The sequence below is a fragment of the Drosophila sechellia genome, chromosome 3R (genome assembly GCF_004382195.2).
Source record: "Drosophila sechellia strain sech25 chromosome 3R, ASM438219v1, whole genome shotgun sequence".
Classification (NCBI taxonomy): domain Eukaryota; kingdom Metazoa; phylum Arthropoda; class Insecta; order Diptera; family Drosophilidae; genus Drosophila; species Drosophila sechellia.
Genome location: NC_045952.1, coordinates 23,741,489 through 23,761,614, shown reverse-complemented (window position 1 = coordinate 23,761,614; position 20,126 = coordinate 23,741,489). Strand labels below are relative to the sequence as shown.

Sequence of the window (20,126 nt, the reverse complement as noted above, 5' to 3'; positions counted from 1 at the left end):
AAAATTGTTGATTTAATTTAAAATTTAATAAAATAACAGGTTCGCTTTAACGGGCGTTCCCGGTTGCGTGTATCGATAAGAGTACGTGGAAATATTGCCAGGTGCCTATCGATATGTTGTTGACACGTCCAGCTTAGTTTATTTACAATTTGGGCAAAATCAGTGCATTTGCGATTTATGGCTGATTTTCAAGAACAGCTGCGACAGTATCGCGCTCAGAAAAGGAGGAAGGAAACGGTGGACAACTTCAAGGACAAACTCCGAAGATTCTGGATGTTGGGAACCGGGGCTAACAAAGATACCACAATAGAGGTACAACAGGTAAGTTGAAAACCAAACATATGTGTGTGTTTTATTTATTTTACACATGCTTCATTTAGCCACCTACTAAGTTCGAAGCTATCTCGGAAAATTCACAAGATGAGGCTGCGACCTCCAGTGAAAGTGAATTGGTGCCGGAGGAGCAGCCCACCAGATCGACAGACCATCACCACAAGGAAAACAACTGCCTAAAGTATACCCTATGGACTGTCTATCTGCTGTTCTGGATAACTCTCTACGTGATTGCCATAAAGCTGAGCTTCGGATTGGTCTTCCTCATGTTTTCCGCGCTCTTCGGTATCTACTTCAACACCCGGACGGAACCAAAGAAACGGAACGAGATGAGTGCCTACAGCGTTTTCAACAAGAATTGCGAGAGTATAGATGGCACCTTGAAGGCCGAGCAGTTTGAAAGGGAAATCCGCTATGGATCGGGAAGTGTACGATAGTCATACGAGTATATCATGAAATAATATATCCAATGTAGTCTAGACAATTTATAATAGTATCACTAACTAGTATCTTATGCAGCTCTTTGGCTGTTAAAGTATATTTTATTATGTGTTATTGGTAACTATCATTATCTACTAAATAGATTTTTATTAAACATGACATTTTGATCTTACCTTTTGTTAATCATACAAATGTAGCCTCAATAATACTACAGTAAAATGTTCTAAGGTCTGTACGTTTTTATTGGTAAAGTATAAATCTATCAATTCTGTTTGAACGATTTTTACAACGAAACACAAATGTAAGTTTCGGGTTTTGCTCAACAACTGCCACAATTTTCATCAATAAATTGATTAATTTAAGTAAGTGCAGACAATATTTAGATAAGGTCCTATTTATTAGCTAATCTTACAGTCTGCGATGTACCTCACAACAGGTATTTATGTACACTTTAAGTTATTGGATACACATTCCCATGCGTGCTTTTCATTAAATTTAGTAAGGCTGTTGAAATATTTTCTATAGAGTTAATGTTTGTAGGCCTTAGTGCATAGATTTGTATGGCAAAGGATAGGAAAACCAACATCATAACGATTAAGTAACTATATCCGCCTATTTATCCGTGCATGCTTTAGTGAACATTCAGTGCTTCATTGATCAATTCCAGGATCTCTTCAGTTTACCAACTACATCTATGAGTATTGCTATGTACAAACTAAAGTATGGATTATTCTACTGTACTACTAAATGGGGTCCTGTAACGTTCTTGTTCGCCGGGGGAGCGAGGAAAAGCTTTGGAGTAACCTATTTCCAGCCACGAAGTCACCAGGCTCACATGTGAAACTCCTGATCCTGAGCCAGCAGGAGCTCCCTGGCATGGGAACAGTACTCCGCGTGCTAGCACTTCGGCACGAAGGACTTTCTGGAGGGCAGCAGGCACAGGATGCTCAACGCCATCACCATGTGCCAGATGGAGTGGACGATGTGGTAGTTTTGCTTGGTCTGCAGAAAGGCATAGCACACCAGACCGGCGACCACGAGGGTCAGTCCAAAGGGCAGCCACACCGATAGGTATCTCCGTGAAGGGAACAGCTTGCGAGACTTGGCACATCGGAGGCCCCAGCTGGTCGAGATCAGGCAGATCCCCGTCAGAGCTGGGGCCAGAAACACCCATAAACTCTGCTTATTGAGCTCCGTACCAAAGGCCAGCAAAATGGCTCCAAACATGTGCAGTAGTGAGACGAGCTCCGTCCGGACATGGGCCATGGCCACTAGGGTCACCCAGATGCTCAGCAGGCCGCAGTAGAAGTCGCAGAACTGCAGCACACCGATCTTCACCAGACAGAAGCTGTACTCATCCTCGCCGGCGTCGCAGGCGTGATAGAAGATCGAGAAGAACATGGCGAAGAAGTAGATAACGCCCTCGGTGTAGTAGCGCCTCTTGACCGCCATGTAGATGCTCGGGAAGAATAGCAGGTTGCTTAGCGTAAGCAGCAGAGTGGCCAGCAGGATGGACATATTGGTGGGCACCTGCGAATCCTCCGTGCAATCCCAACCACGATAGCCCTTCGAGCAGACGCACGTGGAGAAGACGAATCCGCCGGACATGTAATGATAGCACCTTCCAAACCGTCCACATCTTCCGGCCACGCACGGACTGGAGGACACCGAAAAGACCACCGAAGTGTTGCAGTTCTCCACCGCCACATGCTGCTCCATTGCCGCCTTGTGGTGTTCCACGAAGAGCCGTGTCATCTGCTTGAAATTGGTACTGCACTTGTCGTCCATGATGCACTCCTTCACCTTGAGAGTTTCGGTTTCGTTCATCGCCTCCAGGCAATCGGGAGACTTCAAGCAGCTGGTGTAGCGGGGAACGGATTCAGCACAGTCACACGGGGAACGCATGTCAGCCAACATATCCTGGTGCTTGCTGATGAACTCCTTGACGCTCTCCATGATGGACACGCGTGCGGTTCCGGATCCGTGGCAGAACAGCCCCATAGTCACATACCTGCGAATAGTGAAGGTGTATAGTATTAAGTTATGATTTCAAGTCTTCCGAGCTCACCATCGACCACTCTCGGGGAACGGCACGTGGACCAGACCCATGCTCTCCGTGTTGTTAACAATAATGGAGGCCTGCTTTAGCCGCTGTCCGTAGCGGCACTTGTCCGGATACTCTGGCTCTCCTGGTTCACCCAACTGCACGCAGACCACAATCTGCATGCTCTGATTGCTCGTTGCCGAGACGACGGGCACCACCTCCTCCTTGGGATCCCCGATCAGTCGCTCGGCCAGGATGCCGCCCAAATCAGGAGGCTGTGTGGGCAGACTCATCTTCAGGCTAGCGCGGTGCGCCTCCTTCATGGAAAGGGCAAAGGTTAGGGTGCCTCCAATATCGGCAACCTCGCCCAGATCAAAGGCGAATCCCGAATGGGTTTTGGCCGTAAGATTGAGGGTTTCGGGCACCGTTCCGTTCACATCAGGCCGTAGATCATAGTCAAACATGAAGAATTCGCGGTACGTTTGACGCAATAGCGAGTAAAAGTTCATTTGACGGAACTTGGTGGGCTCCCAGGGATTTGCACTGGAACTGTTGGTGCTGTTTTGCACGGTCTTGGACTGCTGCATGGCATTATCTGAGTCCTCGGTAATGTAATCAATTTGCAGGACATACGATAAACTATGATTTGTATGGCTATTGTTGGCCTGAGAAGGCATTTCCGGTTCATCCGCCTCGTTGACGAAGGTCAATAGGGCATAGTGCCACGAATTGGGCTGCACGCCAAACGGAATCGAGATTTCCGTCGTCTGATTTGGCCGGATGATGGTTCCGTGGCCATGATTGTGATCCGTACCGCCCAGTGGATATCCATTGGCCCGCACATGGAAGGCCACCGGCGGACACTCGTCGCACACTTGGTTGAACATTATCCGCGCCGTAGCATCGCCTATATCGTCTGGCACATAGAATCTGTAAATGATTTCATTGTTTGCGGTCGGCGTGCTGTTGTGGTTTTCCGTAGTATTTGGAAACTGAGCAGCTCGGCTGGATTTGCCCTCCGCGAGGGATTTGGATGCAACTTTCTGTTTCTGCTGCTTGGGCGGAATGGAGCGCAGCGGCCTGGAGGTGTTTAGTGCATCCTTGGTTATATTGGCTCCATTCAGTTCGGGCAGAACATGACTTGTTAGGTTGTCCTCGTGCTCCTGACCATTGTTTATGATTATCGGACGGAATCGGGAAACGGACATCTCGGCGGACAGCAGAGTGTCACATGAGGCAGCGAGTCCTGCAAACGGAAATTAAATTCATAAATATGCATGGGTCTAAACACAATGCCGAAATCATCACAATCGGATTTTTGCATATTCAAAAGGCTTTTATCTCTGGGGTAACAAAGTCAATTTTTAAAAATATTCAAAAGCCCAAATAAAATATAGCACAATGGAATACTTTTTTGTATATCCTTCTGCAGTGTCAATTATATAGTTGAAGGTAATCAATAGTTTAGCTGAAATAGAGGAAAAAGTCTGTAAATTGAATGGGGAAATACCTTGTTGTTCAATGCGGTCGTTATTGGGATCTGACCAACTCACAAACGCCACCGCAAACCAGTTGCCTATATGAGGTCCTTCAATGGTAATACGCTGCTGCTGCTCATCGGATAGAAACTGTAGGTCATATACCTTAAATCTGAAAGATATTAAATTGAGTTCGTTAATTTGCGAAGGTATATTCAATATTATATACCTCTGATCCTTGGTAAAGAAGTTCTTGGGAAAGGTTATGTTCTCTGGACTTATCACTGGATAACTGCTCGCCTTCAGATGCAGCGTGACATCCTTGGGCTTACACTTGCGTTCTAACAAATTAGTAGTACTAAGTTTAAAGTTACTCTACCTTTTGTATTTGCAATACTCACGAAAGGCACTTTTGGGATCCTCGAACGCCTTGAATGTGAAGTAGGCAGTTCGCGAATCGGGTGGAACATCAAAATGCAGGATGGACACATCCTTGTAGGATGTGTATTTGAGCAGCGAGTTCGAAGGAAGTCGGACAACCAGTTCCTGATCCTCCGGCAATTTGAGTTCCTCGATCGGCACATACTTTGTGTACTCATCCGAGGGATTTTGCAGTACAGGAACACTTGAGTTCACGATTAGCCGGTGGTCGATTAGTAGTAACATGAAGACCACCAGGGGACTGAAGTTGGAACGATGTGCGAGTATTTGAATCATTGTGCCTCTACAAGTAATGTTAACTCCTGCAATGAAAACAATTGGCATTAATTAGTTGAGTATTACGCTGAAAAAGTGCACATTTACTTAAAGTATGATTTAAAGAGCATCCCGCTCAAACTTTCATACCAGTAATTTGTTTTTATTTCGCATGCCATTTCCAGGAGCAAGTTGGCTCAACTAGAATGGGCCACATAGAGGCCATGGTTTTGTGCCCACGGACAAACCCAAACGCTGCGGACATGGATAACATATAATGCTGGGCCTACGGATGAGCATAAATGTACATATTCCCATACCCGAAACTTTCTGGCACAAGTACAGACATAAAGCCTTTTTGTTAGCTTGTGCAAGTAAATTGCACCGTTGCAAAAATGCCAAATTCCGGCCCATTTGTGTGGCGCGGCCAAAACCAATGTGGATTCGGTGCTATGGAAAACTTGTCCGGCAACAGCCGAAAATAAAAAACTTCTGCACTCGATGCGGTGACGCTGGGCCTGAACTGTGCATTGTTGGCTAACACCTACTATAATTTATGGCCGACTTGTAGCCCCCAAGCACCAAGAGAGCTATCTCCAACGGACTGCAGACTATCCGTGGGCTTACCTCGTGCCCACCGAAATATATAGATACTCGACCAACACATAATCTGTCACATAAAAAGGCATATTGACCAAAAGTGAGCTCAATTATTTATCAGCTTGATTTATCCATACCTGTTGCAGTTCTACATGCAATTTGTTTACACTCAACAAGCTAAATATTAGGGCCGAATTCTATATTGTTTATGAGCTATATGCATCTATATTTTACATCGCTTTGAGCGAGCTTTTAATTAGTCAACGTATGTGTTTTCTGAATGAGAGTCGCGAAGCAACTAACGCATGCTGTTTTGGTTCGTAGAATTCGTGCTTGACCTAAGATCTTATCAGTGCCACTCAATTCTCTTATCGAATTGTTGTGGAAACATGCTCTTATCAGTTTAGCTTTGAGCTCATTCAGTGTATCAAAACAATAGGCTTTTCACTCAAACATTTAATGGGCACTGTAGAATGTGAATTATTGATGCGTAAACGATGCAAAAATGTTTCTCAAGCTTAAAACAGTTGCTTTTGCTGATAATACATATCTGCTTACTTATTCATCAAGCTGAGTGAGATATATATATCAAACACATTATGTTCGACCGAGAAATGACATCCCGCTCTGCCGGTCGCCAAAAGACTGAAAGCATGGGCTCAGCTCACCTGTTTTTTTTGGTTATACCTTTCGTAGATTGCAGGTTTTGAAGATGGCCAAGATCTTTGAATGTGTCTTAAAAGAGGTTTTGCCCTTTTTTCGCGGGGAAACTCCGCGTGACGCATACGAGTTTACAATGCACATTTGGGCAAGCAAATAACTATACTGGCAGTTAGGTAAATAAGCTGTCGCGGAAAAGCTTTGTTGACCTGTTTTGGAACTTCCGCGGCGTTTCCATTGACGACGCTGCTACTGCAATCGACCATGTGTATATCAACCAGATATCGGATGGTCGCAAAACAGATAAGCGCTTTGATTAATGAATGGGTCTCGGAGCACTACGCTTTATTGTTCCGGGGAAATGAGGGAAATCCCAAGGCGAAGCGTGATGAGCTCGTGGTGAGTGCTTAGAAACTGAAACAAATGATTAGACCTGGTATTTACAATATTTACATGAGAATGTTGGGCAATATGTAAGTTAAAGCCTTTACGGCTTTAAAATTATTATTTATTCTTATCTATGGCCGATTGTGAGTCTAATTTGTATTCAAGTACACAATAATCTGCACCAACTACTGATAACTCAATTAATAATAATGCTCCGATCCACAAACATAATTCCAAGCAAGAGAGACAGAGAGCAAAGAGAGGCTCTGAGAAAATGCGATCCACAAGAGAGCAAGTTCAAGTTCGTTTCTTGTGGCGGCTAAACAAGTTTTTCGTTTTTGAGAGCGCGAGTGAGTGGTTATTTTGTGGAGAGGTCTTTAGGCTTGGGGGCTGGGTTCCATAGCTTCAGTTGTCAGTCCGCCGAGTGGTTAAACGCATCGCCGATCAAGTCCCGCCGATCTGGGATCGCCCCATACGCAACCCGTGAAAGTTTGTGGATACCAGTTTCAGTGGCTTTGTGTACAATCTATATATGTGAAATTCAACGAAAATCCCACCCCAAAATAAAAGTAATAATGGCTGCAAATGAAAATCAAATTTAAAATATATATTATGTGCGATTGGGTGACTCACCGTTACCAAAAAAACAGCCGTGTGAATTCGATAATTAGCATATTGGAATGGTCTCTTTTGTTGGTGCCAAGTGGATATTTATATAATTAAATGATGAGCTTTTATTTTGTCGTCTTTTTATGGAGTGCAAACACACCTCAACTCGGGGTTTTCTTCAGTTTCTAAACTTCCTTTTAAATTATTTGAATACACAAAGCATTCGCAAGCCGCTCTCTTTCGCACCAATCTATCTGTCTTTTTCCGTGCGATCTTAAACTATGTGAGAGTGTGCACAGTTGCGGACAAATATCTAAAGTCATACATAAAATGTAAAAGTAATTAAAGACTACCTTCATATAATGCTCAATTGGATTAGTAAACATCTACAATTTTTATAAATATTCCATTAAAAATATAGTTTAATGTGACCCAAGTTATATGAAACTATTTGAATGTAGTTGTGGCCTATCGCTCCTATTAGTGTGCCCGCTGCTGTTTGTACATATATTGGGGTTGTGCTCGGTTGCCCAGTTTGTTTTGCTATTGCGCCATGCACCCGATGCCGCCGTATACGTCAAAAAGAGAAATCGCCGACCCGCTTCATGACGCGCGCCGTCTTAAGTTATATTTTCTTTTAGTTGGGTGTGATGTCTGCCCTTCACTTAAATATTTCAACAATCATATATTGTATGCTGGTTCATTGCAACCAGTTGGCAGTGGCATTTGGCATGCAATATTTCCGGGCTAAAACAAACGCCTGTTTCCTCTTTGTTAATTTAATAAAACCCATTTCAACGGCGGAATCTGCAGAATGCGGACGACACAAACTCCCACGCGTTGATACGTTTTTTTTTTCGATTTTTTTGAACACGTTGCGCAGCAGCTTTTAATTAAAATTTCATCACCTTGTCTCAGTCCTCGGACATCTGGCAGGCTGCCTTTTAGGCGGTTGATTGCGCAATGGTTTATCACCATCACAACCACGAAAGTCGGATAATACACTGCAGAAAACAATTAACTTCCTGGCGGAGAAGAAGCCTGCTGCTGACCATCATTGTGGTCACAGCCACAGTGAATTCATTGATTTCACAAGAAGGTAAGTGTTATTAAGTGAATATTCTGTAGGGCCTGCTTACAACTGTAATTAAGCATACCCATTATGTTGACAGTAGCACTCTTAACACGTCCACCTAGATTATCTGTCAGATTGGCTATATGAGGGTATCGGGTCAATAGTCTCCGCCTATCGCGATGTCGCAACACGTTAATGACCACAATATTGATGCGTAATTGGCGCCCGAAACAATGCGAATCGCTCTTGAAGTCCCACAATGGTCCAAATGTCCCCGTGGGCGAGAAAAACAAATGGATTTGAGCTCCAGTACATTCAGTCTTGACCGTGAATGCTCCACGAGCTAGCTGGGCGACATTTCAGCGAAGGCGTTTAATACCCGGTGTTTGAACTCTTAATTCGACTAATGGGCCAGGAAATAGATTGAATTTCATTTATATTTTTAATAAAAAACCAATCAATTGGGCACAGAAATCAGAGTTCAACCACTTATTTGCAAATGTTTTCGGTGCACAAAAATATAAATATTGGAAACAGTTTTTCGCAATTCAATATTTCTTTTATTAGTTTCACAACGAATTGTATATTTTCGCGGAAAATATCTATTAAAGCAAATCAAGTTTTAAAAATTTAATTACAATTTTGCTTCTTTTTTTCACAAGTAGCCAATAATAATAATATAATAACAATTTTTATCCAATCAATTATGTTTATTAGAATAAATTGAATCGATTGGAATCTATAGAAATGAAGACCGTTTGAACTTAAGTCTTCTAAATTTTCTCGTTTCCTGGTAATAAATCTTTGGAATTATGTCTTATTTAAAATTATTAATATAACTGTCGAGCTAAAACTCACGCACACAACTCATCAGCATATTGTGCAACATTTAGCCGAAACGGAACATTTCTGCGAGCATCGTAATAAATGGCAGTCGTGTATATCTGGATGTGGATGGGCTTACACGCGGACAGAGTTAAATCCGCTCGAGACAGTGTTCCAAGACCTCAGACCTGTTTGGGCACGCAATCCGCAGTGCAAAAACATGCTGCTCACTTAAGCGGCGCCGTCAGATACGCTGTTGGCCAAAATAAAAAAAATAAGACTCTCCTTTAGCCGTTCTCCGGGTTACACACGCACACATATAGCCATATAGCCATATAGCCGTACAGCCATATATCACGTATACGTATTCGTTACATGTGTGCGCATTTGTATCTGAAGGTCGAGCGCCAGCAGAAGAGATACAAGTGCAAACAACTCAACCGGTTATCACGTCACGTCGCTTAGGTCCATTGAATGATGCTTATGGCTGACTTATGGAGCGCCAAGAAATCAACTGAATATGCGAATATTTCACGGACATTCTCGGTGGACAATGAACCGATTGATATTCGCTAGAAAAACTGCCACCACAAATTTTCCCCCAGATGTTGCAATCTGGCCCTCACCCAAAAGGGGGTAGCCTTTGTCTGCACTTGGCTCGCGTTCAAAGCGATTCCCAAGTGGGAGACATCCGGGTCAATAGCTGGCACTCGCAGTATCCGAATGAACTTGGCTGCCAACTGTTGGCCCATGGAAATGCGAGTAAAGTTGCTGCCTTAACCAATTAATCGCTGTGTCGTCATCGGTTTCGACGACGGCTTTGAATGGATTTAATAGGTGCTTGCTGTGGGATTACAAAACAAGTTAATCGCTTCACATGCACACTCTGTTTTTAAATGCTATAACGTTTCTAGGAAGGGGTTTTCTAGTGAAAATTATAGTTTTTTATAATATTTTTTTATTTAAATGTTTATACATTATATTGTATATTAATGGGGATAGTTAGGAAGTTAAACATGTGCTCTACGAACTACGTTATTACTTTTGAGTCAGAATCGAGGTGATCTCTAAGTTTTTATGCAAACAAAGTGTGGGATCCTGTTGTAATATTAAAATAAAAATCTTTATAAAACCGGTACTGTAACATCAGAGAATCTGGATTATGTACAATAACCTGTTGTTCATGAACATGCTATAAAACGGCATATTATTAATTTTTCATGTAAATTTTCAGTCGAGGCCCACAATCAGAATGCACCACCGATTCTATATGTTCGCGAACGCAACTGGCGTATTTCGGAGACCGAGAAAGTTGGCCAGATAATCGATAGAGTGCGGGCGGAGGATCCGGATGGCGATGATCTGATATTTGGCATAGAACCGCGGTTCAATCTGCCTGGTGGTGAAAACGATGCTAGTCCTCCGGAGAAGATCCCCTTTCAAATCGATCGGGAAACAGGAGTGGTAACTCTCAACGAAAGTTTAGCGGGAAGGGTAAGTCAAATGCATTTATATATTTGTGGAATACCATATTCAATTTGATTCCTTATAGGCTGGTCAGAATTTTCTCATCTATATAACTGTCACCGATGGCTCCTATACGGCAAAGAATGAGGTTTTCATCAATATCTTGGGCGAGCGGGAGAATAGCTCCGGCTATCGACCGCAGACATCAATTTCGAACGTGGTGCACAATATATCGCAATTCCTCCCACGTTTCGACCAGCTGCCCGGTGTTCAATCCATCCGGAATGGGCTGCCAAACAGCCGACCAGGCGGTTGGTATCCACCGGTGCCCCAGAACAATATATTCGGTCCGCCGCCATTCGGTAACAACTACCCACCGCCCCCGCCGAATATCCCCGGCGTGCGGGGAGAGCAGAGTGGAGAAGAGGAGCAGCCGGATGAGGAGGTGACACCCACAACACCCGTCAGAACCAGCTCCACCACGCCGAAGAGTCGCACCAAACTGACGCCGATAACTGCCAATAATTCAACGAGGGTCGAATCCGCAATCCCCGCGGAGACAACGACACCGAGTGGCGGCCACCATTATAATAGCACCAGTCCCATCACCATTTTCTCGCTCAAGTCCGGCACAATTCCGATTGTGGTCACCGTGGGCGGATTCTTTGCCGCCATCGCCGTGCTCCTGGCGTACTTGTGCCGCCGACGCCTCTGCGTCATCAGCAGGACCCTCAAGAAGACCAAGGAGAAGGAGGAGCTGGCCAAGAAATCCAACCAGAGCCAGCTGAGCAGCACGCTGACCGACGACAGCCGCAACTCGATGGTCATGCAGCAGTGGCAAGGACCTGCGGCCTTCGCCAATCGCTATGTTCCCTGGGAGCGGGATCAGCAGATGGGCATTGTGAGTGGAATGCAAGCAATATTAACTAACTAATTTCAGCCACTAAAATGCGGTTACTTAGGTAGGGTATCTCCTGCTGAATGCCCTTCGGAGTTTTGGTAGCAATTTCATTATTAATAGATAACCAGAATTATTCAAAAGGAGTATGACAGGGTGCTAATAGATTTAGGTCAGACCTTAATGGCATACTTTACAAAAGCTCCAGTGAAGTAAAACAAAAAGTGCAGACGTTTTTTATCTTACAAAGTAAAGAGTGCGAGTCTTGGCAACGCAATCTAAAATTCATATTTCACAGAAGGTCCATTTGAAATGATTGCATAAAATTAGTGGGCGATGCAGGAGAGCTTATGCAAATATCGATTGAGTTTTACCCGTTCTGGGAGTGATTGGGGCTTAGGGCACGGAGTCCCTAATCGACAGCTACTCCAGCGCAGATTTCAACCTCAGTTGGCTCACTCAACGCCTCCTCCGCAGAAGTGTGGCTCTCGTGCTTTGGTCCCTTGCTCCCTTGGTCCTTAGGTCCTTTGGCCCTGTCACCCACAGTATCCACGCAGGCAGGCAGTGTAATTGACAGGAAAAAGTAGCTGAATGCAGCTGCATGTTGGCTTGGAGCCCTTCGAGTCTGCTGGGAACATCCTTTCATTCGATTCCCATTTATTGACAGCGAATGCCAAAACTTCAGCAGGCTCTCGCGTCATCAGCAAAAAACTGAACCGCGCGTACAAATTTTGACATTTTGTGGTGCTGACAGCTGGGCTTTATTTTGAAATTTCAGCACTTTGCTATAACAATGGAATTTGCGTCCATATAGTTATTTATTGCATTTTTTGGCTATGTTTCTAAAGTTAGTCCTGTCATGTTAATTGCAAAAGCTTTGATGTCACTATAGATTCTAAAGTTCCGCTCTGACTTTATGAAACTTAAATGTCAATCATAGTTTAACCTAGATTTTATGCCGTCACCACGGTTAACGTGACAACCAGTGGGGGATCACAACTAATCAAAGTGTTTTTTCTTGTTTTCTGAATCCTGTACGCGACACAAATGTCAACATCGCTGGCATTCCCGCTCACCTGGACATTGGACATTGCACAACTGCCATCGATGTTGTCGCTCAAAGGCAACGTCCCAGTTATCAACAGGTGTCACCAATGGCGGGCTATCCTCCGCCGGAGTGCCCAGTCCCGGGACAGGTGAGCCGGGTTCCAACTTGGGCTCGGGCTGCGTGACAGGTGGAGCAGGAAGTTCCGGCGCACCGGAAAACGCTTTTGCCGGCGAGGCCAACTGCGACCGCTGGGAATTCCCCAGGTACCGATTGAAGTTCTTCAATATCTTGGGCGAAGGAGCCTTCGGACAAGTTTGGCGTTGCGAGGCCACCAACATAAATGGTACGTTTGAGTAGGAGACAAACCAAATAAGTTAAGATAACTATGAAATCTAAGCCGCAATGCAACAATTCATATCCTTTGGGATAGATTAGGGTCATAATTCATTCCTAAATCGATTTTGATTTAATGTATTAGTTTAGCTTGAAAAAGGTATTGAAAAGGTGTATACCTCGTTTAAATTCCCATTAGAGGCAGGTCTTTCGTTTCACGAGATCCATAATTTCAACAGAGTAATTTCATCAATTTCGCTGTGATGCCGAAAGGAATTTAAAATGGAGCAGATTGTGCATTCAATCAGCGGAGTTCCACAAAACGACTGGCACATGCAATCCGGCAGTTGTTGGCCCAAATTCAAGTGCTCAGGTGCAGCAAAATTGTGCATGTAGTAGTGGGTGGATGGCCACCACCCACTCGATATACCACATTCCAGAGCTCCACACTGAGCCCATTTTTATGAGCACGTATGTAGAATGGTCTGCAAAACGAAAGGCAAGTGATTTCTGGATTTCTATAAAGGCAGACAAATAGCCCAGGTTCCTAACGTGAATGCAAAGTAATGGTAAACTTTAAATATTAAATAGGTAACGAGTGTATGATTTTAAGAATTTAAACAAGATACAACCGACTAAGGATAATTATCTACAATATTTGCAGGCAACGAGGGCATTACAACCGTGGCTGTGAAGACGCTCAAGGAAAGCGCCACCGAAGTGGATCGCAAGGACCTCTTATCCGAACTGGAGGTGAGTTGGATGGCTAATCGCATAATTCTGGCGAATCAGCATTTACAATTTCCTAAATCAACCATAAAGGGTATGCAAAACACCGACAAAATCGTTACAACATCCCCAGTTGGCTCGATTTCTCGGCTGCCTTTTCCTCTGTCACTTTTCATTCAATTGGTCGCCGTCGCCTTTTCCGCCCAAGGAGCAAAAAAAAAGGAGGAGGAAAATATCCTGACAGACTCGCTAACTCGACGACTGAGTACTGAAAACTGGGAGGACTGTCGGGGCAAATCTTGCGAGTTGGTTTTTCTGGTTAGATGAAAAAGTTTTGTAAATTGAAAATTAACGATGCTGAAAAGTTTCGAAAGAATTCCTTTCCTGCTCCCCCGCTGCTGCCCCAGCCATTTCCCCTCGAGTTCGGATTTAATGTTTGCCTTTTTAATGAAAACGCAAAGGAGTCCACTTATGTGTCTCACTCCAGAAAGTTTCCAAATGTTTCACTACCTGCTGCCAAGTTTGCAATGGCAGCTGTATTTAGGTAAATTCAGGAATATAATTTGGCTAAGTGGTTCAGTGTTTGGCCAAATTCTAAGAATATCCACCTTGTTTATGCTCGACTTGACCAAGAAATCTTGGCCACGTTTCGAGTAGTCACTGTAAAGTTCCATCTCCCTGGTTATTGTCAAAAAGTCCTCCATTCAAGAGTTTTCTAATTTAAAGTTTGCCGACGCCTTTCTCCACTTTACTTTGCCTGTCATTTAGTTATTGTATTTGTTGTTTGCTAATTAGCTTTGTTGGACACTGTAATCTGGTTAAAATGCTTTTTACTGAATTAAATTTAAAGCCCAGTATGGTAAATGCAATTCGGGCATGGTCACGATGTGGGTTAAATGCCAATTGGAATATTGTCTGCCTTATTGCATATTGCGTATTCATGCTCGCCAAAAATACTGCGATAAAATGATTAATTTATGCCCTTGTAAGTAGCCCGGTGTCAGGCATGCATATTTAATGAGCTGGATCCTTGTGGGCTTACATATGCGAGCACTCCGAAAAATCCTTAAAATCCAGTCAGCTGGATTGCTGGCTTAAAAGAAAAATGTGCCATGTCAACATATATCAGCATTTCGGGGCTCAAACGCCTTTCAGTTGTGTAAATCCAAATGCGCTGAGCTGCACAACTGTCCGCAATCAGTGGGCTAAAATATTTTCATTTCGAATGGCGGCGAATCAATAAATTTGATTGTAGTGGTCGTAGCGGAGGTCCTTTGTTCCGGGCGCATTTATGGTCCTTTAATGGCATCAACACTTTCAGCCATTTGCATACTTGTGCCAGGCAATCAAAGGAGTGTTGTCATGGCAATTATTCGCCACTATCTCATATATATTCGTATCTGAACTTCAAAATACGCGTGGTAAACCAAGAATAAGAGCGCAATGATAGCGACACAAGAACTGGGGCCACTTTCCGTATCGATTAGCATTTACATACTATACTTGGGTGCATTATTATTACCTCTGGTCTCGCCGGCTTGGAAAAGTCGATGGCTAGCTAATGAGTTCAGCATTTGGGGGCACCGAGGAGCATTAATTCAACGCGCACACAAACACGCACCGCACTCATTTCGGGCGAAACTATTTTGACAGCAGTTGCGGGCTGTAAACACGGAGGAAACTCCAGCAGCCTTGCAAAAAGACGACAAAAAAAGTCCTTTGCCGGATACCAAACACAATCCGAACTGTGCGCTCCGGCGCCTTGAAACAAACTGATTCCTGTTGCTGTTCCTGCCAGCAACAAAATAATGAAGAACAAAAAATATAGAAACAAAAAGAACCACAGCATCCTCTCGCCTGGAGGGCCATCATACCACACATACTCGTATCTCTCTGAATCCGAGACTGAGCATCTCGCAGGACCTCCAATCCGCTCGTCCTGCGCAGTGCAACTTTCGGAGTTCGAGACCTTTTGCGGCCTGGCCTTGCCCCTTGCAATCTGACTCTGACTCTGTGACTCCGTGACTCTGAATCTGAATCTGAACAGGAATCTGAGGAGGAATCTGATGCCATAGGGTTGCCGTCGTGTGGGTCGCGTCCTTCATCATTAAAGTCGCATTTGGTTCTCGTTCTGGTTTTGGTCCTGCAACGGCAGCCTTCTGCGGCGGCAGTTTATCATGTTCTGCGGATTACCCCAGAAACGAGAATAATTGCACTTTAATTTAGAACAATGAAAAATTATGAATGGCCCTCGGCTAGGCTGCAGACTCATTCCTCAAGTTGCCTCCGCACTTGGCCATTGTGAAGGCGCTAGAGACCTGGAAAATTACCGGGCTTTATTGTTTATTTTTTTTCCTTCGCGCGGCGGCCTTAGTTGTTCAAAGTTTGAATTTGAATTGGAGGGCAGACGGCTGGTTATTAACTGAAATGAACGACGGCTACTTGGGAAATCTGATAGCCCAATAAATCAGCACGAAAGTGGCTTAATAAAACACTTATTAATAGGACTTCTGCCTCGTTAGTAAAACAAACAGCTTGATTGTGACATTTATAAAGCAATTTGTTATTAATTTTTTTGTAGGTAATGAAATCTCTGGAGCCACACATCAATGTTGTTCATTTGCTGGGCTGCTGCACGGACAAGGATCCCACATTTGTGATTCTGGAGTACGTGAATCGGGGAAAACTGCAAACGTACCTACGCAGCTCACGCGCCGAAAGGTAGGCAATATTTGATCAATTCTTACAAATATTAAAAACAAATAAATATTATTACCTTCTTTATAGGCACTATGGAAACACTCATGGAAAGTCAAATGTACTAACGTCCTGCGACCTAACATCCTTTATGTATCAAGTAGCTAAGGGCATGGAGTACCTAACATCTCGAGGAGTAAGTTGACTTGGAAAATCTAAGTACTATCCAATTGATATATATGCAATTCCCTATCCAGATTATCCATCGTGACTTGGCTGCTCGGAATATTCTCATAACCGATGATCACACTTGCAAAGTTGCAGACTTTGGCTTCGCAAGAGATGTAATCACCTCGAAGATTTATGAGAGAAAAAGCGAGGGCAAGCTGCCCATCAGGTAATAATTATTTCAATAAATCATTATAAACAAAAGTTTTCAAGCAAAGCCTTGATTTTTCAGATGGATGGCTACAGAGTCGCTATACGATAATATATTCTCCGTAAAGTCGGATATCTGGAGCTTTGGCATACTGATGTGGGAAATTGTGACGCTGGGATCGACGCCTTATCCTGGCATATCAGCAGCAGATGTGATGCGAAAGGTATGCACAAATAAGAAATTTATTGTATATATGGAATAAATATTATTTATATTGTTTAGGTAAGGGATGGGTATCGTCTGGAGAAGCCCGAGCACTGTCGTCGGGAGCTGTACAACATCATGTACTACTGCTGGTCCCACGATCCCCAGGAGCGCCCTCTATTCGCGGAAATAATCCAGATGCTCGACAAGCTGCTGCACACGGAAATGGATTATATCGAACTCGAGCGGTTCCCCGATCACAACTACTATAATATCGTTAGTCTTAGTGGTGAAAAGTTGTAGTAGGGTGGCCCCCAATGTACTGAACCCGAACCCCAAGAGCTTTATTACCTCCAAACGACTTTGGGACATCTGCGTCCAGTAAGTTGATACTCTTACTTGAATTTGCATACAGAGTGAAGGTTTACACTGCCATTACGAGTCGCACTGCAAGTAAATGTAAGCGAAACTGTATCTTTTGGATATCCGACACGTGGAAACGCCAAAGTTTTTAAGCTTCGGATGGAGGGTATACTCGAATGCAAAGGCCGTTGTAATTCCTCTTAAACTCTAAGTTGCTTGCATTGTTTGCGTTCACGTTTTATTTATTTGGCTTGTATTATGTCCTTAATTTATCGACCGTGTATAGAGTTATACTATATGTAATTTATATTATTGTTAAACCGAAAGTGAACCATAAATATACACCTAAAAACGCCATTCTTTTCGCATCCTTAAACTCCCTTCCATATCCTTAAACATACATCAACCTAAGCCGAATTCGTTGACGCATAGTTATTTAGAGACTTATTGGCATGGCAAACTTTGCAGCTCCGGCGAACTGAGTACGTGCATAAATGATGCCGATGGCGTCAAAAGCTGACGAAGCTGATACCTAAAAGACTGACTACGTGACGTGCATCCAGAAATTTAGCATATTCGCATTAAGCGTATCGATTTCTGCTCACTGCGGCAACGAACCATTTTTATATGGCAGCCATATAATGGGTTTCAAATCGCATCTATTTAAATCCTTAGTTATTAGTCAGCATAAAATGCAACAGGTTGGCATCGCATCAGAAACACATTAAAGGCTCTATTTGGGTCGCCATTTAAGCCCTTTAAAGTGGCTTGCAAAATACGCAAACTGGGAGTGGAAAGGAGTAGTTCATTTGTGTGCGATTCTATTTTTATTACCGAGGTGCAGCAACAGCAACAGACTAATTGTGGGTTAAACTGAGCACGGCTTTTATATGTTCCAAGAATCCGTGGCACAATACGGCGCATGGTCCGCTCTTCTGGAGCACGTGCCTGTGTTGTTGGATCGGAGCAGGAGCAGCAAACTATTGTGGCACCATATGTCCACCTATTATGGAAATATTTGTTGTCATGCTGCCAGAGAAGAGTAGCAATTGAAGGAGCTAGTCAGCTGTTTATATAATCGTGCGATCAATATGCTGCACAATTTGCACTTGAATGTATTACTATACAAATGCGTTTATAAATAAATTCACAGCTATAGCTATAAGCCGAGTTTTTGTCATTAACGTCTTTGCCAAATGATTTCAAATATTTAAGATGAGAATATTTACCAGCTCCATTGAACAAAGCTCTTTGTGCGGAGAGGACATGCGCAGCTGTGTTTATACCAAAAGCTTGAAGGACTCCGAATTTCCAAACATATAAGACATCAACTAGCCAAGTTCAAATGTCCAACAGTTATAAACCATTTTCATTTCATTTCAAATTTTAACTTCTTGTTCACTTTATTTATAATTTTCATGTTGAAAAAAAATATGAAAGTTACATGCTATGCTATGTTAATAAATACTCAAACAATCGTTTGATTTAAAGCGCGTTTCTGGCATTATAAATTACTCTAGCCTAAAGACAAGTCCAATGCCAGCATATGAACCTCTATTGCACAGCCCTTTATTGCGGATAGTCTAGGGATTTAGATGTAGTCATCATTGTCGGGGCCGTGCAACTTGGTTTCCTCGTTCTCCCGCTCCCACTCGTTCATCTTGGCCTGCATAATGAGGTCCTGGAAGGATCCGTACTCAGTGTTCTGGCGCGTCTTGGCCGTTAGACCCACATCTCCCTCGTCGTCGTAGAAGTTATCGGAGTCGTAATCAGTATCCCTGGCCATGTCCAGATCGGGATAATCGTGCTCCTCGGCGTTGCGGGGAATCCCGTTCTTCAGATAGAATGAGTTCAGCAGGCTCTCGATCTTCCACGATGGCATATCGGAAACCATCTTGACGGCGATCTTCCGGCGCGGCCTTTTCAGGGTCTTGTGTGGCCTGTCGGCCAGTTCAAAGTTCAGCGAGGTCTTCAGCATGCGCTTGGATGCCGTCAGCTTCTTGAGAATGGATCTGTAGAGTCCCATGAACTGATCGGGTTGTGGCTTGGCCTTTGGCAGTGCCTTTGGGTTCTCCAGAATGAAGCGATTGAGCAGCTCCTTAGTGCCTTGCTGATCCTTTTGCGATTTCAGCAGTTCAACTGGAGAGGAAAAAATGGCCAAGTTAGTGAAGAGTTCAAAAGGAGCTTTAATCTAAGGCACAACCCACCTTTTTCTTGGCTTAGTCCGAGTGTGTTCTTGAAGACGCCCCAATCGTCCTTGGGCCCAGTCTTGGCAGGATTCTTCTCCGCGCTCTTGATGTAGAGAGCGAGGCAGCTTTGCTGGATGGCCGCCAGCAAAATCAGAATGATAGCTTTTCCCAACTGCATCTTCAGATCGATGTGCTTCGTTCGGTGGTTGTGGCGAATGTGATGTCCTGTGCTCCTGCCATGCTATCCTTATATACCTCGATCCTTTCGGACTGATCCGCATCCGCGTTAATTGACATAACCGCACATCAGCGTTGCGTGGCTGCGATAATCAGACAAAGGCTGCAAAGGCGCTTGACACTCGAGACATCCGGGGCGCCTGCGCCTGCGCAAGGACCACTTTTGGCCAAGGAGTCAGCCCAGGACGACATGTGCTTGATTGAACCTCCGCCGCACAGCGCCTGCCTTTGTTTTTCTAGGGAACACTTAGCGCGAGCCGCGGCAATTAAACGGCAAACTGAGCGCACACAAAAATTAGTGCTTACGCATCTTGCCTCAGACGGCGGCCAGGTAGCCCGCGTCCAGTCCCGAGTCCTGGCCACAGGACCAAGCTGGACGAGGCAGAGCGAGGCGACACCCAATGACAGGCGACTAGCGGCCAATGTGGGAATCA

General features: G+C 44.1%; 4 protein-coding genes across 7 annotated transcripts; 2 read left to right on the top strand and 2 right to left on the bottom strand.

The window, feature by feature from the left end:
- The first annotated feature begins 107 nt into the window (after nucleotides 1–107).
- LOC6619676 (SAYSvFN domain-containing protein 1) lies at nucleotides 108–997 on the top strand. The gene is made up of 2 exons (XM_002043855.2): nucleotides 108–321; nucleotides 381–997. The coding sequence occupies exons 1-2, from the start codon at nucleotides 178–180 to the stop codon at nucleotides 768–770; spliced, it is 534 nt and encodes a 177-aa protein (XP_002043891.1). The 5' UTR covers nucleotides 108–177; the 3' UTR covers nucleotides 771–997.
- On the bottom strand, nucleotides 994–15,385 carry LOC6619675. Of its 4 annotated transcripts, none has more exons than XM_032721023.1 (6): nucleotides 15,146–15,385; nucleotides 4,698–5,039; nucleotides 4,526–4,637; nucleotides 4,329–4,468; nucleotides 2,843–4,064; nucleotides 994–2,785 (listed from the first exon to the last, which is right to left on the bottom strand). In XM_032721023.1, exons 1-6 carry the CDS (start codon nucleotides 15,195–15,197, stop codon nucleotides 1,672–1,674), a joined length of 2,982 nt encoding a protein of 993 aa, XP_032576914.1. In that variant the 5' UTR covers nucleotides 15,198–15,385; the 3' UTR covers nucleotides 994–1,671. The 4 variants fall into 4 exon arrangements, with proteins under 4 accessions (XP_032576914.1, XP_032576916.1, XP_032576917.1 ...); XM_032721025.1 differs by lacking the exon at nucleotides 15,146–15,385 and adding an exon at nucleotides 6,261–6,395; XM_032721026.1 differs by lacking the exon at nucleotides 15,146–15,385 and adding an exon at nucleotides 6,280–6,395.
- LOC6619674 (tyrosine kinase receptor Cad96Ca) lies at nucleotides 7,050–17,623 on the top strand. The gene is made up of 11 exons (XM_002043853.2): nucleotides 7,050–7,208; nucleotides 8,167–8,347; nucleotides 10,383–10,642; nucleotides 10,701–11,516; nucleotides 12,637–12,904; nucleotides 13,559–13,647; nucleotides 16,205–16,344; nucleotides 16,411–16,516; nucleotides 16,578–16,717; nucleotides 16,781–16,922; nucleotides 16,982–17,623. The coding sequence occupies exons 2-11, from the start codon at nucleotides 8,212–8,214 to the stop codon at nucleotides 17,204–17,206; spliced, it is 2,322 nt and encodes a 773-aa protein (XP_002043889.1). The 5' UTR covers nucleotides 7,050–7,208; nucleotides 8,167–8,211; the 3' UTR covers nucleotides 17,207–17,623.
- Nucleotides 17,624–18,687: 1,064 nt separating this feature from the next.
- On the bottom strand, nucleotides 18,688–19,739 carry LOC6619673. Its single transcript, XM_002043852.2, has 2 exons — nucleotides 19,474–19,739; nucleotides 18,688–19,405 (listed from the first exon to the last, which is right to left on the bottom strand). Exons 1-2 carry the CDS (start codon nucleotides 19,631–19,633, stop codon nucleotides 18,858–18,860), a joined length of 708 nt encoding a protein of 235 aa, XP_002043888.1. The 5' UTR covers nucleotides 19,634–19,739; the 3' UTR covers nucleotides 18,688–18,857.
- Between the last annotated feature and the right edge of the window lie 387 nt (nucleotides 19,740–20,126).

Coding starts and splice junctions, on each gene's coding strand:
- LOC6619676 (XM_002043855.2), top strand. CDS start 178: ATGGCTGATTTTCAAGAACAGCTGCGACAGTATCGCGCTCAGAAAAGG. Junction 322..380: donor CCACAATAGAGGTACAACAG/GTAAGTTGAAAA, acceptor TGCTTCATTTAG/CCACCTACTAAGTTCGAAGC.
- LOC6619674 (XM_002043853.2), top strand. CDS start 8,212: ATGGTTTATCACCATCACAACCACGAAAGTCGGATAATACACTGCAGA. Junction 16,345..16,410: donor CGCAGCTCACGCGCCGAAAG/GTAGGCAATATT, acceptor CCTTCTTTATAG/GCACTATGGAAACACTCATG. Junction 16,718..16,780: donor GAGGGCAAGCTGCCCATCAG/GTAATAATTATT, acceptor TTGATTTTTCAG/ATGGATGGCTACAGAGTCGC.
- LOC6619675 (XM_032721023.1), bottom strand. CDS start 15,197: ATGCTGAACTCATTAGCTAGCCATCGACTTTTCCAAGCCGGCGAGACC. Junction 4,638..4,697: donor GGATCCCAAAAGTGCCTTTC/GTGAGTATTGCA, acceptor CTAATTTGTTAG/AACGCAAGTGTAAGCCCAAG. Junction 2,786..2,842: donor TTCCCCGAGAGTGGTCGATG/GTGAGCTCGGAA, acceptor CACTATTCGCAG/GTATGTGACTATGGGGCTGT.
- LOC6619673 (XM_002043852.2), bottom strand. CDS start 19,633: ATGCAGTTGGGAAAAGCTATCATTCTGATTTTGCTGGCGGCCATCCAG. Junction 19,406..19,473: donor CGGACTAAGCCAAGAAAAAG/GTGGGTTGTGCC, acceptor TTTCCTCTCCAG/TTGAACTGCTGAAATCGCAA.